This window comes from Stegodyphus dumicola, chromosome 8, assembly GCF_044657685.1.
Source record: "Stegodyphus dumicola isolate Sdum_Otavi_A_Nest chromosome 8, ASM4465768v1".
Taxonomy (NCBI): Eukaryota; Metazoa; Arthropoda; class Arachnida; order Araneae; family Eresidae; genus Stegodyphus; species Stegodyphus dumicola.
This window is the reverse complement of record NC_140775.1, coordinates 58,948,073-58,972,998: the sequence shown is the minus strand read 5'-3', so window position 1 is coordinate 58,972,998 and position 24,926 is coordinate 58,948,073. Positions and strand designations below refer to the sequence as shown.

At 37.3% G+C, this 24,926-nt stretch overlaps 1 protein-coding gene across 1 annotated transcript in view; it reads left to right on the top strand.

Annotated features, from left to right (window-relative positions):
* Nucleotides 1-24,926, top strand: part of eIF3b (eukaryotic translation initiation factor 3 subunit b) — a 103,961-nt gene that overhangs the window by 8,522 nt on the left and 70,513 nt on the right. Inside the window, exons 2-3 of the mRNA XM_085821887.1 lie at nucleotides 17,645-17,840; nucleotides 23,985-24,104. Of these exons, the coding sequence (XP_085678013.1) occupies nucleotides 17,645-17,840; nucleotides 23,985-24,104 (316 nt within the window). The remainder of the gene's footprint in view (nucleotides 1-17,644; nucleotides 17,841-23,984; nucleotides 24,105-24,926) is intronic.

The window sequence follows — 24,926 nt, the reverse complement described above, 5'->3', positions numbered from 1 at the left end:
ATTTCATAAATTATGGTTTCATATTTCTAATTTTAGAATTTCTGCATGCCATTTTACAAGATTTAAACTGATGATCTATAATCCGGAAAAATCGATAATCCGGAATTGCCAAAGTCCCGATGAGTCCGGATTAACGACTTTTGACTGTACAAGAAGCTACTGATTTAATTGAACGTCTTGCAGAATCTTAATAAATTCTGGTCCACTGCTGCTGTTTTCAGTTATCAATGATTATTCAACTATGAAAATTTTTAATATGTAGTACTATCAGAGATTGTTTTAAAATATGCATTTCCTTATGTACAGTTGTACTTAAGTTTCTCAAGCTATAGATGAGAATTGTGTCAAAGTAATCATTTAGCAAGGCTTACTTCCAATGAATATAGATATCTGATATTCTTTTGTAATCATGTAGACATACATTTTATAATTTCATCTGTTTGTTTAATATGTTAAATTATATTTAGTTAGTGGCTAATTTTTTTATGATAGTGTTCTTGACCTTTTGTGTTTCATGTAGCTCTTGGAATTATATATCTATATGGCATACATACCCCTTATACAGAATGCAAAACTGTAATATTAGTAGTAGTGAAATAAAATACGTGTATAAAAACATGTTTTGAATTCATAAATAATACAAACAATTTAGCAGATCAATTGCCACATAAATAATATTAATGGTTTAGGAAAGCTTATAAAAATTTTCCTAACTTAATTAGCAAAATAATTACATTTACTTATGCATACACAGTTTAGCAATGGTAGTATTAGGTTGCTAAGGTAGAATTTCTAATTTTCATGAGTATCCAAATAACAGGTGTGGTAATATGGGACTTTTTTCTTATATATATTTTTTAAACAGTTAAAGATGTAAAACCAGTTTCACATAAATGAGCTATGGAAGATAATAATTATTTGATTATAACTTGCAAAAGCCAGCTACTGCTTTTTCTGTCTGTTATAAAGATAACATTTATTTATGGCTTTATGTTGTAAATGGTACTACTTAATGTGGATGTTTTGACTTGGCAGTCAATCATTTGTGGCTCAGTTGTAGACAGGACTGCAGAACACTTCTAGTTCAACCTAGGCTTGAATCTTGGTGAACAAGATGGTCTCGATGTTTATTTTTTAAAAATATTTTGTGAAGTGTGAATCAATACAAGCCAGTTTTTTTTTGAAAGGCCTTTGTAGAAGCATCTCTTTCTTTAGGAAGATAGTACCATATACTTTACTATAATCGAATAATCAGTTGTTTGATTTTCAGGTAAAATAGATTGATAAATGTGTATCGGTTTTATCAGAAATTAAATGGAAGTATTGCTAGCTTAATGTCTGTTTCCAGCTCTTATGGACTTATGAGTTCTTATGGCATACCTTCTAAAATTTTTACTGCATATCCTACAACTTCTGTATCTAAACAGTATTAATGTTCTCTGGAATTTAAACCCCAGACCAAACTACCACTGTTCTGCTACTTGACCATTCGGCCATTGGTGGGTATTACGTATAATTAATATTAAAATCCAGGTTCAGTTGGAATCCACACATTGATGTGTAAACCATTCATGCCATGCAGCACAGAACACTTGTGTTCATTCTTGAAACATTTTGCTATGTTGTTTGTTATTATTTTTAAATGATTTTTATTTCCTAATGCCCCTCAGGGGGCTCACTTTTGTGAGTACGGGTGTGGCAATCCCGAGGTACCCTAGCCTTCAGGGGATCATCTTGGTGAGACGGGTGTCACGATCCTGGAGCCCCAGTGATCTATCCTCTTTTCCGTCTCCTCTCCTCTTGGCTGGAATGTTTTCCCTTCCCTTCTCCCTCGTGGTTTCTCTCTACGGAGTTTGGGGCTCGTCACGAGAGACTGGAGCTGCCCTTGTCTCTAGTTTTCGAGTGGCGAGAAAACTGCCCACGTGTTTGCCGTGCGTGGAGACCCGTGTTGCTGGAAAGGAGGGTCCTGGTAGTTGAGGGGCAAGGTACTGTCCCCAACACACTACTTTGGCCTCTGCTTCAGCTAAACGGGAGGCACCTTAGTCGTCCTCACGGGTGTCAATCGGCTGGTCACTAGTCCTTGTGTCAGTGGCTTGGGGTCAAGCTCTCGGGAGTACCTGCTTTCGGGAAAGCTGATTGTGGGGCTTCAGTTTGCGTATAGGTCCAGCTAGCCGTAACACAGGAATCTGTGCTCCCTTGTTGGGCTCCATGGTGGGCGGGGCCATCGGACCCGAATTTTTTCTCTTTCAATCATGGCTTCTCTCTTTATCCTTAAAAAACCCGAGTCGAGTGAAACCAATCAAGATATCGAAATTGTTGACAAATCCATCAACAAGAAGATCTGTACAGATGCAAATACCAAAGATATTGAAATTGTTGACAAAACGATTAGCAAGAAGATCCATACTAATGCAAATGCCAAGGAAATTTCTGAAAATCCTCGCTTCCTTGTTGTCTCTAGTCCTTCTGGTGAACTGCAAAAGATGCCTCCTTTTCTCGTAAGCAAATACATTCACTCATGCATAGGTGAGCCAAAGAACATAAAGCGTCTCCGTTCTGGAGACCTGCTTATTGATACCGTATCGGCCACCCAGTCTGCTTCTCTTTCTCGACAAACCAAACTTAGAGAAATATCTATAACTGTGTTAGGACACAAAACACTTATTTCTTGTAGAGGTGTGATCTCGGAGATCGACCTTCTGTGTGTATCGGAAGAAGAGTTCGTCTCCGAGTTAGCTGACCAAAATGTCTGTGGTGCTAAGCGGATCAAGATGCGAAAGGAAGGTAAGTTGATTGATACGAAACACCTGATCCTTACCTTCAACACGCCTGTTCTGCCTAAGAATATTAAGGCCGGATACTTAAATTGTCCTGTAAGACCTTATATTCCCTATGCGATGCTTCCAATGCCAGCGTTTCGGCCATTCTAAGATGTCTTGTCGTGGCAGCATCACATGCGCTCGATGCTCACAGATTGGCCACGATTCTGAAAATTGTACCACTGCGCCTTTGTGTATAAATTGCAAGGGTCAGAACCCAGCATTTTCACGCCTGTGCCCAAAATGGAAATCCGTAAAAGAAGTGCAGACTGCAAAAGTTACCAGGAACTTTTGCTGAAGCCAGAAAACTAGTTCAAAGCACACAGCTCCAATCAAACAAATCATATGCCAGTGTAGTTAAAACAACACGTAGCATTGCCACCCAAACATCAATAGGCACACAGACTGTACCAAAAAAAAACCCAACTGACTACATCCAACAAGAAAACAGAAAATTCAACTCATTTAATACAAAAAAAAAAAAAAAAAAAAAAAGAAACAGTTATTCAAAGTAAACCCAAAACTGCCACTAAAAAAATATTAAAAAAAAAAAAAAAAAAATAGAAGTTCCAGCAATAGCTCTTTTGATGAATTAATTTCTGAATCTGTGGATTCAGACAGTATGGAAGTAGAAGAGGGTCTAGAAGTTTCCAGGCATCTACTTCCACGAAAAACAAAAGAACAGCACAGAAAGAATAAAAACCATTCATAATGGCCACCCTCGTCTTATGGAACTGTCGTGATTTCCACCGAAATTTGCCTGACATCAAATCTATAATAAATGACTATCATCCTGTGTGCTTAGCAATACAGGAAACAAATCTGAAACCAGAACAACATGCAAAACTTCGGAGGTTTTCTTTCGTCAGGAAGGATAACCTTGCAGGTAAGCGTGGCACCTGCAAGAGATACCGTACCGGAGGTGTAGGTCTCCTCACCTCACTGGATTATCCCTCAAATGTACTTTCTTTGATGACATCCCTCCAAGTTGTCGCTACTCAAACAAATTTTGATATTGTTGTTTCATTTGTTTCTCTGTATTTGTCTCCAAATGAGCACATTGATCAGCAAGATTTAAATGATCTTATAGAGCAGCTGCCTGAACCCTTTATCATAATAGGAGATTTTAATGGCCATAGTCTGCTCTGGGGTAGTAAAGATACAAATTCCCGAGGAAGACAAATAGAGCAGATGATCGAAGATCATAGCCTTTGTCTCCTGAATAATGGGCAGGATACTTACTTCCATGAGCCTTCAAGGACATTCCACGCTCTCGACCTTGCCATCTGTTCACCATCTCTGTTGCCATTTTGCACTTTTAGTGTCGGAAATGATCTTTACAACAGCGATCATTATCCCATTTTTGTGTCTTTTGCACGAAGAGGAGCAAACCCCATGTCGAGACTCCCTTGGTTTATACTGGACAGGGCAGACTGGGAACTTTTCTCTTCTGTTGCAGAGCTGACAGATGAAATGGTAGAAGATGCGCATATCGATGATGCTGTTGAAGCTGTTACTAATACTATTATTGCGGCAGCTGTACTTTCTATTCCTAGAACATCAGGAAAAATACTAAAATATACGAAACCATGGTGGAATCGTGACTGTCATGAAGCAAAGAAAAAAGCATGGGGAATTTTTCGTAGATATCCTACTCTGCGAAACCTCATAGCATTTAAAAAAGCCAAAGCGGATGCACGGAAAGTAAGAAGGCAGAGCCAGAGGGATTCCTGGATTTCATATGTGTCATCAATAACATCCTCTACGCCTAGTAAACGGGTTTGGGAAAGAGTTAAAAAAGCATGCGGAATATATAAAGGCCACTCACTTTCCTTTTTGGAAAAAGATGGCCGAGTGATTAGCTCCATAGAAGAAATTGCAAATACTATTGGTGAGACATTTGCTGCTGTTTCTTCCAGCAGAAATTACTCACCTGCATTTCTTTCTATCAAGCAACGCTCTGAGAAAAATCCCATTGCTTTCAACTCGTCCAACTTTGAGCCTTATAATAGAGACTTTACTGTGATAGAGTTAAAGAGAGCTTTGTTACAGACTCATAGGTCTTGTCCAGGTCTGGATGGCGTATATTATGAAATGCTGAAGCATCTGTCCTATAAGTCACTGACTGCCCTTCTCACTCTTTACAATAGGGTGTGGAAGGAGCGTACGTTCCCCAGTGCATGGAGGAGAGCTGTTGCAATTCCTATTGTTAAGCCAGGGAAAGACCCGAGGAATCCCTCCAACTATCGGCCCTTGGCCCTTACCAGTTGTGTTTGCAAACTGTTTGAAAAGATGGTAAACAGCCGCCTAGTCTACTTCTTGGAAAACAGTAATATTATATCACCTTATCAAAGCGGTTTTCGAAAGGGAAGAACAACTGTAGATAACATGCTCCTCTTAGAGACATCTATTCGAAAAGCATTTGTAAGAAGAAGCCACCTTGTCTCGATATTCTTCAACATTGAGAAAGCTTATGATAAGGCATGGAGATATGGTATACTTCGTGATCTTCATGAGAGTGGCTTGTGCGGCAACCTACCAATTTTCATTCAGAATTTCTTGAACACTAGAACTTTTCGAGTAAGGATTGGCTCTGTTTTGTCGGATGTTTTTGAACAGGAAGAGGGTGTGCCTCAAGGCTGTGTGCTTAGTGTAACCCTGTTTAGTTTAAAAATAAACTCTGTACTAAAAGAACTTCCTCCCACCATCTTGGGATCTCTATATGTTGATGATTTACAGATTAGCTGTTGAGGGGCAGACATGAGATACATAGAGAGGCAATTGCAGAAGGCTCTGAATAAGATCCATGAATGGTCAAACAGGGATTTACTTTTTCCAAGCAGAAAACTGTGTGTGTGCACTTTTGTAGGAAGCGAGGTCTCCATCCTGAGCCTGAGTTATATCTGAATGGTACAATTGTCCAATTGCGCCCGAAGTAAAATTTTTAGGAGTGACGTTCGACCGAAAATTGATTTTCCTTTCTCATGTTTTAAACCTGAGAAGGAAGTGTTTAAAAACACTAAATATTTTAAAAGTGTTGGCGAACACCTCCTGTGGTGCAGAGCGTTGCTCTATGCTTCGCATTTTCAGAGCGCTTGTTTGCTCTAGACTGGACTATGGCTCAGTTGTTTATAGATCCACTCAGTTATCAGTTTTGTTAAAACTAGATCCTGTTCACCATCAAGCTCAGCGGATTTGTACAGGAGCTTTCAGGACTTCTCCTGTCCAGAGCCTGTATGTTGACTCTAATGAACCATTACTTTATCTGAGGCATGAGCAATTGTCCCTTTTACAATATTTTAATATTTTATCTCAACCTGAACATCCTAATAAGCTGTGCTTTCCTGATGTATAACACATTATTTGAAACATGTCCATCTTGTGTTCCTACTTTTCTTTTAAGAGTTCACCCTGTCATTGAGGAACTTTCTCTCTTTGATATGCACCCCCAAGCAGTACGGAATTTTGAAATCCCACCTTGGGGAAATTCACGGATTCAGCTTCTTGATGTTTTCAAACATCACATGAAGGCAAGCAACAACGAGATCATTTATAGACGACTCTTCGCTGAGCACAGGCAAAAATATAGCAGTTATTATCCGATATATACAGATGGGTCCAAGTCAAATAATCATGTTGGTATGGTGTTTGTATTTCAAGATCACACAGAGGGCAAACGTTTGCACAATGGTTTCTCAGTTTTAACGTGTGAACTAACTGCAATCTATTATGGTCTTTTATACATCTCAAAGCTGTGCCACAAGAAATTCATATTGTATACAGACTTGTATAGTGCTCTTAAATCATTAGAAGCTTTTTCCGATACTCAAAATTCTGTAATAGTGGATGTCCTAAAAATACATATAAACTTGACAAGTCGTGGATATGAAATCCTGTACTGCTGGGTTCCCGGGCATACGGGAATAAAGGGAAACGAGCTTGCAGACATCGCGGCAAAATCTGCTGTTGAACTGTCCAATCGCCTTATCCCTTTTAGAGACATCTGCTGTGTCATCAAGGGAAAGATCTGGAAAAAATGGCAGCAAATTTGGGACGTTCAGCTTAATAACAAGTTGAGAAATGTAAAGCCTAGAATCGAGCATTGGGATTTTGCTGGAAATCGTAAGGAGAAAGTTCTTTTGACTCGCCTCAGAATTGGTCATACTAGAGTGACACATAACTACCTTTTGAAAGCTGAGAATGAGCCTGTTTGTTCAAATTGTAATGTTTGTTTATCTGTCCGTCATATGTTAATTGAGTGTCCATATTTTAATAGTCTTCGTCAGAAACATTTTAATAGCTGTGACTTACCTCTCGACCGTTTAACTAGAAGAGAGGCTAATTGTAATTAATTTTATTATTTAAAAGAGACTGGCTTTTACTACCTAATGTAATTTGTTTTTGAAGATTGTGTCTTGAATTTTAATGCGTGCTTTTACCTTGCTTATATATGACTTCATCCTCTGGATTTGGAACATTTGTCCACATGTTTTTATTTATTGAATCTTAATTTCATCATTTGTAATCATCCCATCCTGTGTTTGGCGCGTTTTAATCATGTTTGGTTTTGCGCCAATAAACTCTCACTCACTCACTTTATTTCCTAATGCCTTCCCTGCCCATGGAAGTGTTATGTAGAGAAATTATCTGATAGCGTTGTAAAAACTATGTGAATGATTTTGTGATTTATGGAAATCTTAATGTTTATTTGATTATGAATTATTTATTTTAAGGCTTTAATTTTGGGGAAAAACAGATGCTTCTGGAAATATTATTTAGTTTAAATGAGTATTATTTATTTTCCTCTATTTGCAAATCTTGTACAAACTTTTATTCATTGTGAAAGAAGCAGGGAAAGGGAGGCAATTTTTGCCAAGTCATGATTTCGCGCGCTTTGTCCTTTAGAATGTTCGAGAAAGAATTTTCATTGTTAGTTGACCTTAAGAGAGGAAAGTACGTGACAGAAAGGTCAAAGGTTGCTACTTGTCTTTCAATGTAAGTCATTCAGGTTTTTGGCGATTGAGGGTCCGGTTGTTGGCTAAGTGAAGAAAGGCGCGCATGCGCAATCACCCTTATTTCCGCATTCTGGAGTTGAAAGCGCAAATTTTGCCAAAATTAAGGGGGCGATAAGTGAAGCCATAGTGGGAGCCCGTTTTGTGAAGGAGACGAAGGAAATTCGAGTTGGATTACTTTTTGGCTGACTCTCTGACTGACTCGCTGATTTTCGGGCTTGCTGGACTTGTGGACGTTGCTCTTGAAAACTGGCTTGAAGGAAATTCGAGTTGGATTCTCTCTCTTACTGACTGGCGGGTGGAACTTACTTGGGACGTTACTCGTGAAGCTTGCTCTTGGGATGAGTAAGAACAGGCGAGCCGTAATTGCCTAGAAAATGCGTTTCTGACCTGAAGCTGAAAACCCTCTTCCTTGCAGCGTGCTGGTAAAGAGGCGAAATTTGAACGAATTACCTGCGTGTTGACATAGGACTTTCAGGACCAATCGGATAGCCGTCCTGGGCAGCAGTGCTCCTGTTCCTGTTCTACAGTGGAAAAATAACATACCAGTGTAATGATGAGCCCGGTCGACGTCAACTCTTATTAAGATACGAGTCCTCCACTTCAAGATGTCCCCTCAAGATAAGTTTTATTTTTTTTTGGTGTGTTTGAACTTTAGGCAAGTTTTTCAAAAACGTCCGTAGCAGTAAAAACAACGTCGAATCTAAAATTTAACTCTCAGGCCTTAAATTGTTTCCCTTTCCTTTCTTTTAATTTACTAGACAAACCTTAAGTTTTTTTTATGAATTTAAATGAAAGACTCTCAGATGAGGTTAAGATTTTTCTTATTGTGATGTAATTGAATAAACTGATATTTAATCTGGAACCTCTTACAGTATGTTTTCTTTATATATTTAATATGTTTTTTGCTATATTTCTTGTATATGTTTTTCTTATGTTTTCGATCCTCTCACGGCACGGTCCCAGGATGCATTTTTTTCACAACGCAAAAATGCTGTACACGTTTCACTATACGATCACTACCTTTCACGGCAAGTAGTTTCATATTTAACATTTAACATATAGGAATTTCAGATATAACATGGTACCTTGAAGTAAAGCTATTTAACCATGGTCTCGAAACTCTCTATATAACATTGGTGCCGTGACCTCTGCTTAGTGAAGGATCGAATCAGTAACTGATTTTTTTTTTTGAATTTATTTATTTTGTATAACTTACTGTTTTCAGAAAGTGTTAAATTTTATGTGTGAGGACTAATTAAGGTTTTGATTTGAATTATGTTTGCTTACTGGTTACTGCAGGATATTAATTCTCTAAATTTAATTTAAGAATTGAATTTGAGATTAGTTAAACTGTTTTGGTATAATATTAACCAAAAAGATAGTGTTTTAGTACGTGTGATTCAATGATTTCATACTGTGCATGTTAGGTTGTTTACTAGTACAAAAGTATTAGGTTTTAAGAAGGTTTGTGAATTTCAAATTTTGAGGCTTTCGAAATACTCAGTATGTTTTAGATGTAATGATCGATACTTATGTTTTCTGTAAAAGTACCGGAGTTGTCAATGAGTGGAGGTTTTTTTAAGTTTTGCGCGTAACTGGCAGCTGATTAAATTAGCTTGACAATTTGGAAACTTTTTGAATGATTCAAAACTATTAGAGGGCGATATGTCGAAGAAAACGCGCCGTTCTACTAGACAGCCTGACCCATCAGTAGAGATGTTGGAAGAGACAGCCCCAGGCGTAAAGGGTACTTCAGTTTTTGGCTTGGACCCACTGGAGTCAGTTCCTATTTTTACGGGAGGAGAAAATAGCATTAGCCTAGCTGATTTTTTAGATAGACTCGAACTGATAGCATCACATGTAGGATGGACGGAGTCAGATAAAGTTACGGTAATTCGGGTTAAACTTGGGGGGGAGGGAAGCCGCATTTGAGGAGCGAAGCTGGTTTTTCCTACCTGGTAGGTGCCTTGAAGGACAGGTTTACAACAGTTCAAAGTCTACATTCCCATATTCGCTCCCTTATATAGGCATTTCAAAAGCCGCGGGAGTCAGTCAGACAATTCGCTGCGTGTATCGAGGCTTTATCTTATAAAACAGTGCCAGTAGAAAGGATGGGCGATCCGGCAGCAGAGACTCAGAGACAGGAATTGCTATTATCTGTTTTTCTAGAAGGATTGCATTTGCACCTTAGACGTCTGCTTTTGCCCCATAATCATAAATCATTTGTAGCAGCGAAAAACCACGCAGTTTTGGAGGAAGAGATGTGGATAAAAAACCATGCTGAGGCAGATTTTCAGTCAGAGGAAGTTAAGGCGGTCCATACTACGGGTACGGTAAATTCCAAGGACACTCTTTGTGTTTCGGGTGATAATGTAGAGCTTGTAGAGGCTATTCGATTGCAACAACAGAACTTAACCCAGTTGACACAGATGATGAATACTTTGCAGAGCCAAATGCAATCTTTGATGGTGCATAATCCTCGGTCGAGATCCTTACAGCCTAGATGTTTCCGTTGTAACCGGGTAGGACACATAAGCAGAAATTGTTATGTAAATGGCAGGTCTAATAACGAGCAGGGTAGATCAGATCACAGATTTCGACAAAGAGAGGCAGGAACGGCGAATACACTTAATTCTCATATGGCACCCGAACATTTGACGGTAGCATCTCAGGATCGAGGTGCAACTGGTAGCAAATTGAATCACCAAGCTCAGTCATTTAATTTAAACTAGAAAAGGGTGGGGAGAAACACGCTTCCATTTCTTCCTCGAATGCCCTTTTGGAGGTGCCATCCGTCTTTGTAGTCACTACAGGAGAATCTTCATTACCAATAGTAGAGGGTTCTATATTACAGACAGAAATTAAATTTTTGATAGATTCGGGGGCAACGGTTAATATTATAGAGGAAAGATTTATTGCAGGGTTAGGGGATAAAGTTTCATTTTCTCCTTGTAAACTTTATTTAAAAGGAATTTCTAATCAGAATGTTCTAATCACACGAAAAGTTTCACTTCCCGTAGTATTGCAAGGCAGGATTTTTCCTGTTGATTTTCTCATTAAGGACAAGGATTTTTCTTTGCACTATGGTGCCATTTTAGGAACACAGTTTTTACTTGATAATGCACTCATGCTGGATTTTAGCACTAAACAATTATTTGGGCAAAATTTTGCTTTACGTTGGTGTGACAGTTCAAATTGTCTCTTTCCGAGACCGATAGATTCCTTGGATTATTGCTATGCAGTTCGTAAACATAAACTTTTGCCGTTTTCTGAGAATATAGTAAAGGTAATTGCTCCTACGTTTAATGATTCGCATGACACAGTCCTATTAGAGCCGATTGATAAAAACTCTCATAGTAAATTCTCTGTGGCAAGATCAGTTAATTTAAATAATGATTCTAAGACTTTTAACGTTAAGATAGCAAATTTTACTCCACAGACTATTCATATTAACAAAAGAACTAAGTTAGCATCTATTCTTCCTGTTACTGTGTCTTCAATAGAAACTGCTTGCGTGAATAACACGACGACCATGGAGAAAGGAGAGGATTTTGAGTCGGGGGGGGGGGAGAATTTGACCTTTCTCACTTGTCACCGGATCAGCAGCAGCACCTGACTAAGCTTTTAAGCCATTACAATGACATTTTCGCTTCTTCTGTAACTCAGCTAACGGGGTGCGATACAATTCTACACAATATTAACCTTAAGGATAGTATTCCGGTTCGACAAAAGCCATACAAAGTGCCTTTTCATCTTCGCGAGGAATTAGATAGGCAAATAACAGAATTATTGGATTCCAATATTATTCAAGAAAGCGATAGTCCATATAGTGCGCCGGTTCTTTTTGTAAAGAAAGCTGATAATACGTATAGATTAGTGACGGATTTTCGGAAACTTAATGAAAAAACTGTTGAAGATTCATTTCCTCTTCCTAATATGCTCGAGCTTGTGGAACAATTGGGTGATGCGAATTTGTTTTCAACGTTGGACTTAACTTCGGGATTTTTCCAAATGAAGATCCACCCGGATGACACATTTAAAAGTGGTTTTTCGACCCCTTCCGGGCATTACGAATGGCTTCGGACACCTTTCGGAATGCGCAATGCACCCAGTTCCTTTCAAAGGCTCATGTCTGTTGTCTTAGCCAATCTGCCCCCGTTAAAAATAGGCATATACATAGATGACATTGTGATAGCTTCGAGTACTTTTGACGAACACCTTGAAAAGCTTAAAATAGTTTTTGACAGACTCAGAAATCATAATCTTAAGTTGAAACCGTCCAAGTGTCATTTTCTCAAAAGCCAAATAACTTATCTAGGATTTAAGGTATCAAAAGGTATCTTACAACCAGATGACAGAAATTTAAATGTTGTACAAGCATTTGTTCCTCCTCCGAATAGAAAAGAAGTTAGAAGGTTTCTCGGGCTTGTAGGGTTTTATAGAAGATTTATACCTAATTTCGCACAGAAGGCTCTTCTTCTTACACAGCTAACAAAAGACAAAGTTGTATTTAAATGGACCAATGAAGCTCAAAATTCCTTTGACACTCTTAAAAATGAACTTTTAAAGGAACCTATTTTAACTCTACCCAATTTTTCCAAACCGTTTTCGCTTTGTACGGACGCTTCCAATTTAGCCTTAGGAGCTGTTCTTTGTCAGGAGGATGATACTGGGTTCTTGCATCCAATTTGTTACGCAAGCCGGAAGTTAAAAGATCCGGAGACCAGATACAGTACAGTTGAAAGGGAAGTTTTAGCAGTAGTTTGGGCTACTGCCTTCTTTCGCCAGTACCTTTTAGGGAAAAGGTTCACAATTTATTCAGATCAGGCGTCGCTGTCCCACGTACTAAAATTGAAGGATCCCACTTCTCGGATAGCTAGGTGGATTACGGGCTTGTCCCAATTTGACTATACAATAATACATAAACCAGGGAAATTGAACGTAACAGCTGATTTCTTGTCTAGAGCAGTAAATGTAACGCACCTTGTTCAAAATTCTGTCAGTCCAGACTTATTACAGACGTTCAAAGAAGAGCAGGGTTCAGATATGCATTGTAAGCAGATTATTTCAGATATAAAAAAAAATTTGACTCCTAGTCCTCGTTTTTTGAAATTTTTTATGCGTAATGGCATTTTATATTGTGAATATGCTAAGCAACGTACCCGTTGGCAAAAACTGCACAGGTTGGTTGTTCCACGATCTTTAGTTTCACGTATTCTGCAAGAGCACCACGATTCGCCGGTGGCGGCGCATTCCGGGTTCCATCGCACACTGCAATGTATTCAAAAATCCTTTTATTGGAAAGGCATGTATAGGGACATTCATAATTATGTAAAATCTTGTCATTCCTGTATCGGAAGGAGGGGTCACCGGCCTTCTCACAAGGCTCCTCTTCTGAGAGTGCCTGTGGCTTCCCGTCCGATAGAAAGAATAGCCATGGACATTGTTGGTCCCTTACCCATTACTTTATAGGGAAATAAATACATCTTAGTTATCACTGATTATTTTACGAGGTGGCTCGAGGCTTATCCTTTGAAAGACTTTACTTCTGAATCTATCATAGAAAAACTGGAACTTTTTATTTCGGCTCACGGTGTGCCTTTACACGTAGTTACTGACAGGGGCTCGAATTTTATTTCACATGCAATAAAAGAAGTATATCAGAAATTAGGCATCACTAAGCACACCACCACCAATTACCACCCGCAGTCTGACGGAGTCGTTGAACGCTTAAATGCTACTCTAATAAATTCTCTCAGCCACCTTGTGAGTGAGACGCAGGAAGATTGGGACAGACATTTGCCTTTCGCACTTTTAGCGCACAGAACTGGACGGCATAGCGCATTACTGGACTGCCCAGCATTTTTTCTTTATGGAAGAGATTTAAATTTACCTATTGATTTGTTGACACAAACAGACTTTAAGACTTATCGTGACACAGACACTTATTCAAGGGATTTAATTTTAAGACTCCGCAGGGTTTTCTCTTTAGTAAATAAAAACTTAACGGAAGCGGCTGAAAGACAGGAAAAGATTAGAGACAAGGTTGTTTTTTCAAAAAATATTAAAATAGGGGATATGGTGTATCTTTATACTCCTGTGTTGCGGCCTGGATTGACTAAGAAATTTGCGAAGTTTAATAAGGGTCCATTTAGAGTGGTCGAACAGGTCACCAAAGTGAATTTTAAAATTGAGTCAGTTACGAGCCCACAGCAGTCGCAGGTAGTACATGTGGATAGATTGACAAAGGTACCTGAATGTATAAACTTTCCTTCATTGCAGGCGTGCAACTCTGATGCTCCAGAGAGAATTCATAATCAATGTGCTGATATTCCTTATAACCTGAGACGTAGGGATTCGCAGGGTTTTGTTGCTTACTAATGTAGGGCTTTGCAAACATTTATTTTTGGACTCAGTAAATCAGAATTTAGCGAAATATATACATATAGATATATATATATATATTTATATAGTTTGACTTTTTCAGTTTGGCCAAACGTTATTTTGTATATGCATTAGGTTGTATTATTATTATTATTTTTTGTGGGTGTATTGGATAAAATTCTAATTGGTATTTGCACAGCGTATTCGTTATGCTATTTTCGGAATTGATTTTGGTTGAACTGAATTTTTGGACAATCACGTTTTCTTTCTTTCTGGTTTTTTTGTGTGGGGTATTTTCGGCTGGTTCCGAGGTTCCTTGTGTTGTAACGTTCTTTTCTTTTCTAATGCTTGGCCCTGATCAGGCCGCTTCTGTTCTTAGACGTGATTGTTTGGGATTCATTCCTGGAAGTTATTCAATTTCGTAGTACTTAGGGGGGTCTTTACTCTTTGTTTGAATACGTTCTTGTGACATATTTTATTTGGAATTGTTTGAATTATTAGTGTGTTTATTTTCTCAGGAATGTATTTTATGTATCTGCGGCGCGTTAATTATCTTATTTTTATTTATTTTAATTTTTTGGTGTGAACAATTGGATTAGATTATTTCTTTCTTTGGGTGTGAGTATCCGAACACATTCAGTGGCTTATCTATCGTAAAGGAAAAAATTGACAGATAAAGTCTTCTTCAACTTTGAAAGAGTGATTGTTCTTCCTTGGTCGAAGGTGAGATGTAGGAGGGTGAAATCTGGTTTCTTTTAAGGTCAAGTTTCTCTACTAAAGCTATTGTTGTGCTGAGTTCACATTACGGGATTGTTGCTTTCAGTTGCTCGCGTTGAAGGCTGCAGGGGGGAGTTGCTAACACAATGATTTCTAACTACAGGGTTTTCCCTCGCTCGCATTGATAACTCCGTACTCATTTAATGTACTCCATGATTGTGCTCAGTGGAAATTGTCAACAGTAGTAGAATGTGTTCGATCTCAGGTGAAATTGTTTACATTAATGGACTGAAAGGAAAGAATGAATAGTTAAATAAACGTTCAGAAATGTGGCCACACAGAGACTGCAACACTAGTGTGATGTAACGAACTGGAAAAAAAAAAAAAAAAGGAGAAATTCTTTTTGTCATAAAATTATTGAATGCTTGATCTTAGACATATTTTGTTTGTGATTAACGCCTTATTTTTAATTTTTATTTTTGTATGTGTTCTGAGTATTTCTAGGTTTAATTAATTAAGTGATTTAATTGATGTTTTTGATTAATTATGTTTGATGATCTTCCTTGAGTATTTTAATTAGTAATTGCTTTGATTAATTTTGTTGTTTTACTTGCACATTTTGGACTTGAAATTTAATGTGTCAGTAACGTCACTGTTACCAAGGAGTCGTGTGAAATATTGTTACATTATGTTATCCTTTAGCCTTATTGCACAGTATGAGTCATGGTATTTCAAGAAGTGTCTGTCTTCTAAATTTTGGTAAACCAAAATTTAATTCCTTAGGGGAAAGGAATGTTATGTAGAGAAATTATCTGATAGCGTTGTAAAAACTATGTGAATGATTTTGTGATTTATGGAAATCTTAATTTTTATTTGATTATGAATTATTTATTTTAAGGCTTTAATTTTGGGGAAAAACAGATGCTTCTGGAAATATTATTTAGTTTAAATGAGTATTATTTATTTTCCTCTATTTGCAAATCTTGTACAAACTTTTATTCATTGTGAAAGAAGCAGGGAAAGGGAGGCAATTTTTGCCAAGTCATGATTTCGCGCGCTTTGTCCTTTAGAATGTTCGAGAAAGAATTTTCATTGTTAGTTGACATTAAGAGAGGAAAGTACGTGACAGAAAGGTCAAAGGTTGCTACTTGTCTTTCAATGTAAGTCATTCAGGTTTTTGGCGATTGAGGGTCCGGTTGTTGGCTAAGTGAAGAAAGGCGCGCATGCGCGATCACCCTTATTTCCGCATTCTGGAGTTGAAAGCGCAAATTTTGCCAAAATTAAGGGGGCGATAAGTGAAGCCATAGTGGGAGCCCGTTTTGTGAAGGAGACGAAGGAAATTCGAGTTGGATTACTTTTTGGCTGACTCTCTGACTGACTCGCTGATTTTCGGGCTTGCTGGACTTGTGGACGTTGCTCTTGAAAACTGGCTTGAAGGAAATTCGAGTTGGATTCTCTCTCTTACTGACTGGCGGGTGGAACTTACTTGGGACGTTACTCGTGAAGCTTGCTCTTGGGATGAGTAAGAACAGGCGAGCCGTAATTGCCTAGAAAATGCGTTTCTGACCTGAAGCTGAAAACCCTCTTCCTTGCCGCGTGCTGGTAAAGAGGCGAAATTTGAACGAGTTACCTGCGTGTTGACATAGGACTTTCAGGACCAAGCGGATAGCCGTCCTGGGCAGCAGTGCTCCTGTTCCTGTTCTACAGTGGAAAAATAACATACCAGTGTAACGATGAGCCCGGTCGACGTCAACTCTTATTAAGATACGAGTCCTCCACTTCAAGATGTCCCCTCAAGATAAGTTATATTTTTTTTTGGTGTGTTTGAACTTTAGGCAAGTTTTTCAAAAACGTCCGTAGCAGTAAAAACAACGTCGAATCTAAAATTTAACTCTCAGGCCTTAAATTGTTTCCCTTTCCTTTCTTTTAATTTACTAGACAAACCTTAAGTTTTTTTTATGAATTTAAATGAAAGACTCTCAGATGAGGTTAAGATTTTTCTTATTGTGATGTAATTGAATGAACTGATATTTAATCTGGAACCTCTTACAGTATGTTTTCTTTATATATTTAATATGTTTTTTGCTATATTTCTTGTGTATGTTTTTCTTATGTTTTCGATCCTCTCACGGCGCGGTCCCGGGATGCATTTTTTTCACAACGCAAAAATGCTGTACACGTTTCACTATACGATCACTACCTTTCACGGCAAGTAGTTTCATATTTAACATTTAACATATAGGAATTTCAGATATAACATGGTACCTTGAAGTAAAGCTATTTAACCATGGTCTCGAAACTCTCTATATAACAGAAGTTTTTGGAAAAAAAGTGTATTTAGTATTTATTATAAATGTTTACAAATAAAACTTTTTAACTGCTCTTTTTTTAACTGATTTTTTTTAGGGTTGTTGTTACACAGATGTACATATATTACACATGGTTATAAGAGTGTATGTGTGTAGGAGTTAATTCTCTTGATCCTGATTTGTACAGTATTAAGGATAGTGATTTTTTCTTCAATTTCTTTGTAGATCCTGATAAATGTATAAGCTCCATACAACAACTTTAGTAGTAAATTTTTTAGCATATGTTTCGTTTTATGAAATTGTAAAATTTCTAGCTAGTTTTGTGTTACAGTAATTAAAAAATCAGTGTAATTGTGTTTCATATTAATTTTTATATCCTTTATGCAAAATCATTATTTAGAACTCCTTGGTGATTTATTGAAAAACAAGCCCCGTGAAACTGATGGAGTGGAATCTGTTATTATTGTTGATGGTATCCCTAAAGTTGGTCCAGAAAGAGTTGAAAAGCTGAAAAATGTGCTTTATAAACTTTATTCAAACTTTGGTAAAATTGTGACAGTTGACTATCCCATGGATGAAAATGGTGTAACAAAAGGGTATGTTTCAAATATTTAAATAATTAATATTTATCAGTTAGTTGTACAGTTATTGAATTGTGTTGTATTATTATTATTCTGGATTAAATGAATTTTTTAATCATTCATATTTATGGAGGGTAGTAACTTGAGTTTAAATTATGCTTTTTATCATTTGACTGCTATTAGTTTGAAATCTATTGTCTCATTAATTGAGCTTGTTTGTTTAGCTGTTAGTCCTGATAGTGCATTTTTTTTTGTAACAGTTGTAATGATAGTTTTTTTTTTTATATAATAACAAAACATTTCTTTAGAGCTGAATGAAACTTTCTGTTGATTGGATATTAAAGCTCTAGAACATTGCATTTTGGTAACAGAACAATCCATATAGATTTTCTCCGCTATGTTTATATGGCTTAGGTAGGAACATTTCCATCTTTACATCATCCTTGAAGCTTTTTCTTCGTAAGCAGAAAGTGCCTTGCAGAAATCAATTAACTTTAATTTTGAGTGCTGGTATAATTAGCACAATCACCATAATAAAAGCTGTCAAATTTTCAGAATGTGCCAATCTTTGGCAACCATGTGTTAACAATTCTTCAGGCAAGCTGTATCGACATTTTTGTATTCATTTGTGCACTTCGGTGTTTAGTGCTTTTTTTTAACAAAAAGTATCGCTGTATATGGGGGGGGGGAAGAATCCATGTACACAGCAGAACCTTACTTAATGATTAAAATTTGTCTTTTAAGTTGCTCTAAAGTGTATCTAAGTTGATATATTAGTCATTTTTGCCATTTTATGATAACTATTGATAGTCTAGCAATCCTGGATTTTAACCAAATTGCAACTGATAAGTAACTCTTACTGAATTGAATGATGACTTATGTTATCATTCTTTTTTTCTGAACAAAATTGCAAAATTCCCATCGAAATTGTGTTAATATGCAATACCTAATTTTAATGAAAACTATGTAATAAAATATCAAAGCTCATTTGGCACTTCCTATGCAGATGTGGTTCTTGAGAAATACTTGTCATAATTAATTCTCCTTTGAATGCATGAAATGATAAAAGCTTTTCTTGGTAAACTTGCACATGAATTATTCATTGTTTGAAATATAAGTTCCCAAAACTGCCTAAATGGGGCCTTTTCCAGAATCATATTATTCAGAAACAGAGAATGTTGCAAAATGTTTCTATTAACTTTTAACCTATTAACTAAAGATTTTTGAGTGATGTATGAAACAAAGCTTAAATATAAGATAACTAAAATACTAAAAATTATGTGTAGTATGTTTGATTTATAGAAAAACTACAGCAGTTATTTTTGTCTTGCAGTTTTTAATTGAACATAAAGAGAAGGAAGAAGAATCACATTTAGATAGAAACAAAGTCCTTAGACCCTATTATGACAATTAATGCAAAGCTTTCAGGGATAGATGAATAAGTGAACAGAAAGATAAGTGCGGTGATATGGAACTTTATGTAATAACCTGTAGCTTTCAGTACATGGTGTATGAAATGGGGCATATGCTCGTATTTTTAGCCATAGGGCAAATATACATTGGTGTGCAAAAATTAAGGACAAAGTCGAAAAATTAGCATATCAGCTGAATGAAGAGGCAGAGCGGACAGAAAGACCAATCAGGAGATTAAGGCGATGTACGGCAGCACATGTTCAGATATGCAGGTAGACGTAATGGGGGAGTGTCTGAGTAGTATAAAGCATGTTGTCTGTGTAAGATTAGTATTTCTGGCAAAGAGATTGCACGCCGTATAGCAGTTAAAATCACACCGAGTTGCTGCCTCAGCGAGAAATGGCGAATAAATCAATCTGTTAGACGACATCTGGATGCTTTTACCAGAGGTCGAATCATTGGGAAGTTGGAGGAAGGCCGCAGTGTGACAAGTGTGGCTGCAGAGTTCGGAATTGCTCACAACATCGTTTCACGACTTTGGAGACAATTTCAAACTACAGGAACAGCTATCCGGGGGTTTAGTAGTGGTCGTCCACAAGGAACCACACCCGCAGATGACTGGTATATTGTCTTACAGGCCAGAAGAAACAGGCGGCAGACAGCGGGAGAAATCGCTAGACACTCGACACAAGCGACTGGATGACCAATATCGCGTTTTACCGTGGCCAGAAGACTGCACGGTAGTGGTCTGTTTGCACGACACCCTGTACGGTGTGTACCTCTAACGCCTGCCCATCGGAGAAGGCGTTCTCTGTGGTGCCGGGAACACCGGAATTGGAGAGACAATGAATGGGGACGAGTACTCTTTACAGATGAGAGCAGATTCAGTGTGAGTAGCGATTCTCATTGCATACTCATCTGGAGAGAGTGGGGAAGCTGCAATCATCCCTCTAACATCATTGAAAGGGACAGGTATGGAGGTGGCGGTGTTCTCGTTTGGGGAGGCATCATGCTTGGTAGTCGTACAGACCTTCACATCTTCGACGCAGGTTCAGTCAACGGGACCCGTTATTGTAACGAGATTCTTCTTCCAATTGTGCATCTTTTTAGAGGCGCTATGGGTCCGCAGTTCCTTTTCATGGATAACAATGCACCATATCATCGCACAGTAGCTGCCGAACAGCTCTTAGAGAGTGAGGATGTTGAACGTATGGATCGGCTGGCACAATCTCCGGATCTCAATCCCATCGAGCATGTATGGGATTTTCTAGGCAGACGCTTGGCAGTTTGTACCTTACCACCAGTAACGATTCCGGAGCTTCGATTGGAGCTGCAAGACGAATGGGCAGCAATGCCTCAACAACTCATTGACACCCTCATTCTCAGCATGGGCAGATGCTGTGAAACCTGCCTAGCAGTCAGGGGAGATCATATCCCCTATTAAAGACCAGATGTTTCTTGCTGGACACCCATCACAGGGATGTTTCAGCCTTCAGTCGCATTGCGCTCCATGCTACTTTTTCAATAAAGCTTCTTTTTATCCCTCTGATTTCTCTTTTAGTAAGTGTTGCTTACATTACTCATGTCCTTACGTATTGGGGATCTTACGGTATTAAATGTGTTGATTTGGAAAGCTTTTGTACAAAGTTATATTGAAAAAACCGTCTCGTCCTTAATTTTTGCACACCAGTGTATATTTGTGAGACGTAAAGCATTCCAGTGTGACAGATCATATATGATATATAAAGTCGTAGGGACATTAGGTTATTTCGAAGCAGGAGACATGAAAAATGAGCAGTGCCCTCGCTGCGACTCGAACCTCGGACCTCTTGAATATATGCTGACCATTACACCCCGAAGGCATGCTAAAAGGATGGGAAAAATACTGTAAAAGGGAATAAACTCTCCCTTTTAAAGGGTGACTGGGGATTAGGGGGCCCAATCGCCAAATCCTGGTGGCGGAGAATCATCATCCACCACCTTTTTTAGTTTTTGCACCCCTGTTGGTACATTAGCTTATTTCAAGACAGGAGACATGGAAAATAAACAGTGCCCTTGCCGGGACTCAAACCTCAGACCTCTCAAATATATGCCGAGCATGCTGACCGTTGCACCAAGAAGGCATGCTAAGAAGGTGGGAGAAATACTCTATAAAGTTGTGCATTGCACCTCGAAGGCATGCTAAGAAGGTAGGAGAAATACTCTATAAAGTTGTGCATGTCATTCATTCCTCCATCATGTGATAGTGTAGTGAGAGAAGGCATTCCTGCGAAAAGAGATGATGCTAATCACAGGCAGGAGTTCTTTACGTGTCATGCATTCTAAACTTTATGCCTGAGAGGCTTTTTAAGTAGTGAAAACATTTGCTGGATTTAAAATTAGAAATACCCACTAAGATAGCAGCTACTTCCCCCCCTTCAGAATTCAGCAATGAACTCCAAGTTTTGTATTGTGCAGCATCTAGAATCTGTTGTACATATGCTTCAGTTTCATATGATTTTTTTTCTTTTGTGCTTTCTACAAGTTTCTGTCTGTTCAGCGGTCGAATGCAGATACCTTGACAAGATTCCAGACAAGGCGAATGGGCTGACTGCATGGTTATTTTTCATTCCTTTCCCATGTATAATGTGATTATGAACCAGTTTTCATTAGAAAGTCTTCCATGAAGGCGACTTTCCCGTAGGCAGATAGTCCTTGTGTGCTTTGTCATATTCAAATGACCTAACCTCTGTCTCAAGAGTTGTTAAAATGTGGCTCTGTCTCAAGAGTTGTTGGAAATATAAGCAATAAAAAAGTTTGAGTGAAATAAAGGTTGTTTTATGGATTTGAACGACATTTACAAAATACTTTTGGGTGGAGAAATTGCGACAAGTAACAAAAAAGTGAGTTAATGAGAGAAACGCAGTTAATACTTATTATTATGGAGACCCTTCATGTCCTAAATAAAAATGCGGAGGGAAAATTGATTCAACGTGCTCTCATTAACTGGGGATTTTTTACTCCACTAATTATAAGAAATTATCATTATTACAAGTATCTACTGTGTCATTATCAGAAAATTGTGCATTGGCAACAAATGCTTTTTTTCTAGTCATTGAAATGCAACACATTATCTGGTGTTACAAGTTAAAGAAAACTGAAATAAAACAAATAAATGATTTTCTTAATGATATGTATTTGAAATACAAGTGCTAGAGTATATAAAAAAATTATTAGTATCTATAATTTTTTTTTCTTTGGGCATATACACTCTTTTGAAAAAAAAAAAAAAATTGATGCACCATGAAGGAGGTGGTTGTTTTTGATGAAATTGAATATGTGTGTAGCTCATACACAGATAATAAAATGATTAAAAAATCATAATACCTATTCATGGCTCACAATTACCCATTGAGTGTTGAAATTAGTAGTTGGTCGAACCACCCCTGGGGGCAACTTGGGAGGCATTTCATGTTAAATATAATAAACAATTGACGCACAAGCACATAAACACATAGATCAAAGAACACTGAATGATCTGACGAGGGAATTCCCTGATTCGAACCGGATCGGTAAATGGTACCATGCATACCAACAACCTGGCTCATTGCTCGTATTAAGAGACAAATTTTTCACTCATATTTTCCTTGTATCGCGAATTTTTCATATATAGAGGTACTCGTATCTAGAGGTTCCACTGTCGTCATTTGTTTTGTTATGCATATTTTCCTATTATATTGGAAATTTTGTTTAGCAGCAGTTCATGTAGTCCCAATTTTCATGATATCAGCTTTTTCGTTTTTCTTTAATTGTTGATAATTTAATAAAGTATACATTGCATTTATTGCTCCAGAGTGGAATGAATCACCTTAACTAAGTGAAGTAGGTGTTGTCGTGTACATGTGTCTGAAATTCGCTGATATCCCATATTAATCTTTTCTTTATATGTGGGGCTTGTGACCATTCATCTTATTTTGTAGTCATATCTCTTCAAACATGATCTAACTACTACTGCAGCTCTCAGTATTAAGTGTGTCATCTACAGAGCATTCTAGAGTGACTGCTGAGTTTGGTAGTGAGGAAAAATGAAGAGGAAACTGTGATTTGTAGGAGATGGACTGAAGGAGAAAATAGAGCTGGATGTCATTGAGGAAGCCAAATCAGTAAAGTGGTATTAGACTGCCAGTAAATATAGAGCAAAACAGAGAGCTTGAAGGTTTGATCTTTGCATAAAAGAGTAAATGATACTGAATGCCTTAAAAGATAAAGGCAACTGTGGTATTGGATTCTGAAAGTTCCTTCCCCTTTTATTTGTAAGAAAGTGAAATGCAAAGAGTGTCATAAAAAATTAGAGCAATTACAGTCCAGTTTTGGATTCAAAAACTTTATCTCATTTTGCGTTATGGCTGTTGTTGCATTTCGCATTGTTATTTTTGCATAGCATGTTTAAAATTTGTATACATTGAATGTTGTTAAAACTTTGAATATGTTTATTTCGTTTTGTATAATATTAATTCTGTTACCAGTTAATGAAATCATGATTGTAATAATTGTTTAGGAGCCAGAGATTTTTTTTTTTTGTTTGCTCCTAAACAGGAGAACCTGTGTTTGATTACCCTGGAAAGTGATACTTTAATTAAAAATCTCTGCCAATCTAAATTTGCTTTTTTTTTTTGCTTTTTTTAATTGAGCATTTGGGCATCCTGGTTATTACAAAAATGCAACTTTTAAATTATAAGTATTAATAAAAATTTAATACTTTTACAGATATGTATTCTTTGAATTTGCATCTCCAGAAAATGCTATTGAAGCAGTGAAATCAACAAATGGGTACAAACTTGATAAGCACCACATATTTGATGTTAATCTTTTCACAGATTTTGCAAAGTAAGTAATTTTATGTTTTATAATGTAGTAGAATCTCAGTTAGCCCAGTGCAGTTAATATTTTGTATTACCTGAATCAAAACTGTATATGTAATGTACTCTTTTTCTTATAACTCACAATAGAACGATTTCTGTAACTTGCATACTGAAGGCATTTAAAATCCACTCTAGGTTTCTTATGCAGATGGTTTAAATGACACTTATACCTGTTCAACGGCAGAAACTACTGCACTTGTTGATATTTTATTGCTGAGGTAGGATACTATAGGAAAAAAGCAAAAAAAAAAAAAAAAAAAAAAAAAAAAACTGCTGTAAAAGAATAAAACTCTTAACTAATGTTTAAAATTTTAAGTATTCTGCAAGGGATTTGTTTTTGTCAGCCTTTACCATTTATATTTGTTTCAATATGAGACAAACCATTTTTATTTAAATGTATAAAAGTAAATATGGTGCAAAGTCTAAAATCTGGATGTCACTTTCAAAATCTGCTGGCTAGGATGTTGCACTGTAGTTAATAACTAATGTAGTAGTTGATTTTGGCCAGGATGACATTTTCAGCAGGGCTGTGGAGTCGGAATCGGAGTTAGGCAGATTTTTGGGTAAAAGGAGTTGGAGTCACTAAAAACGAATCAACTCCGACTTTGGATTTTGTTGGATAGTTTGAATTTGAAAGGAAATTAAAGTGAATTGGAAGAAAAAAAAGGCGAACTGAGTTATTATTTTTATTTATGGACTATACACATTAATAAATATATAGTTATTTTCTATTTTATTGACATATTAATAAATAAATATAAGGGAGGACAATAGATGTAATATTTGC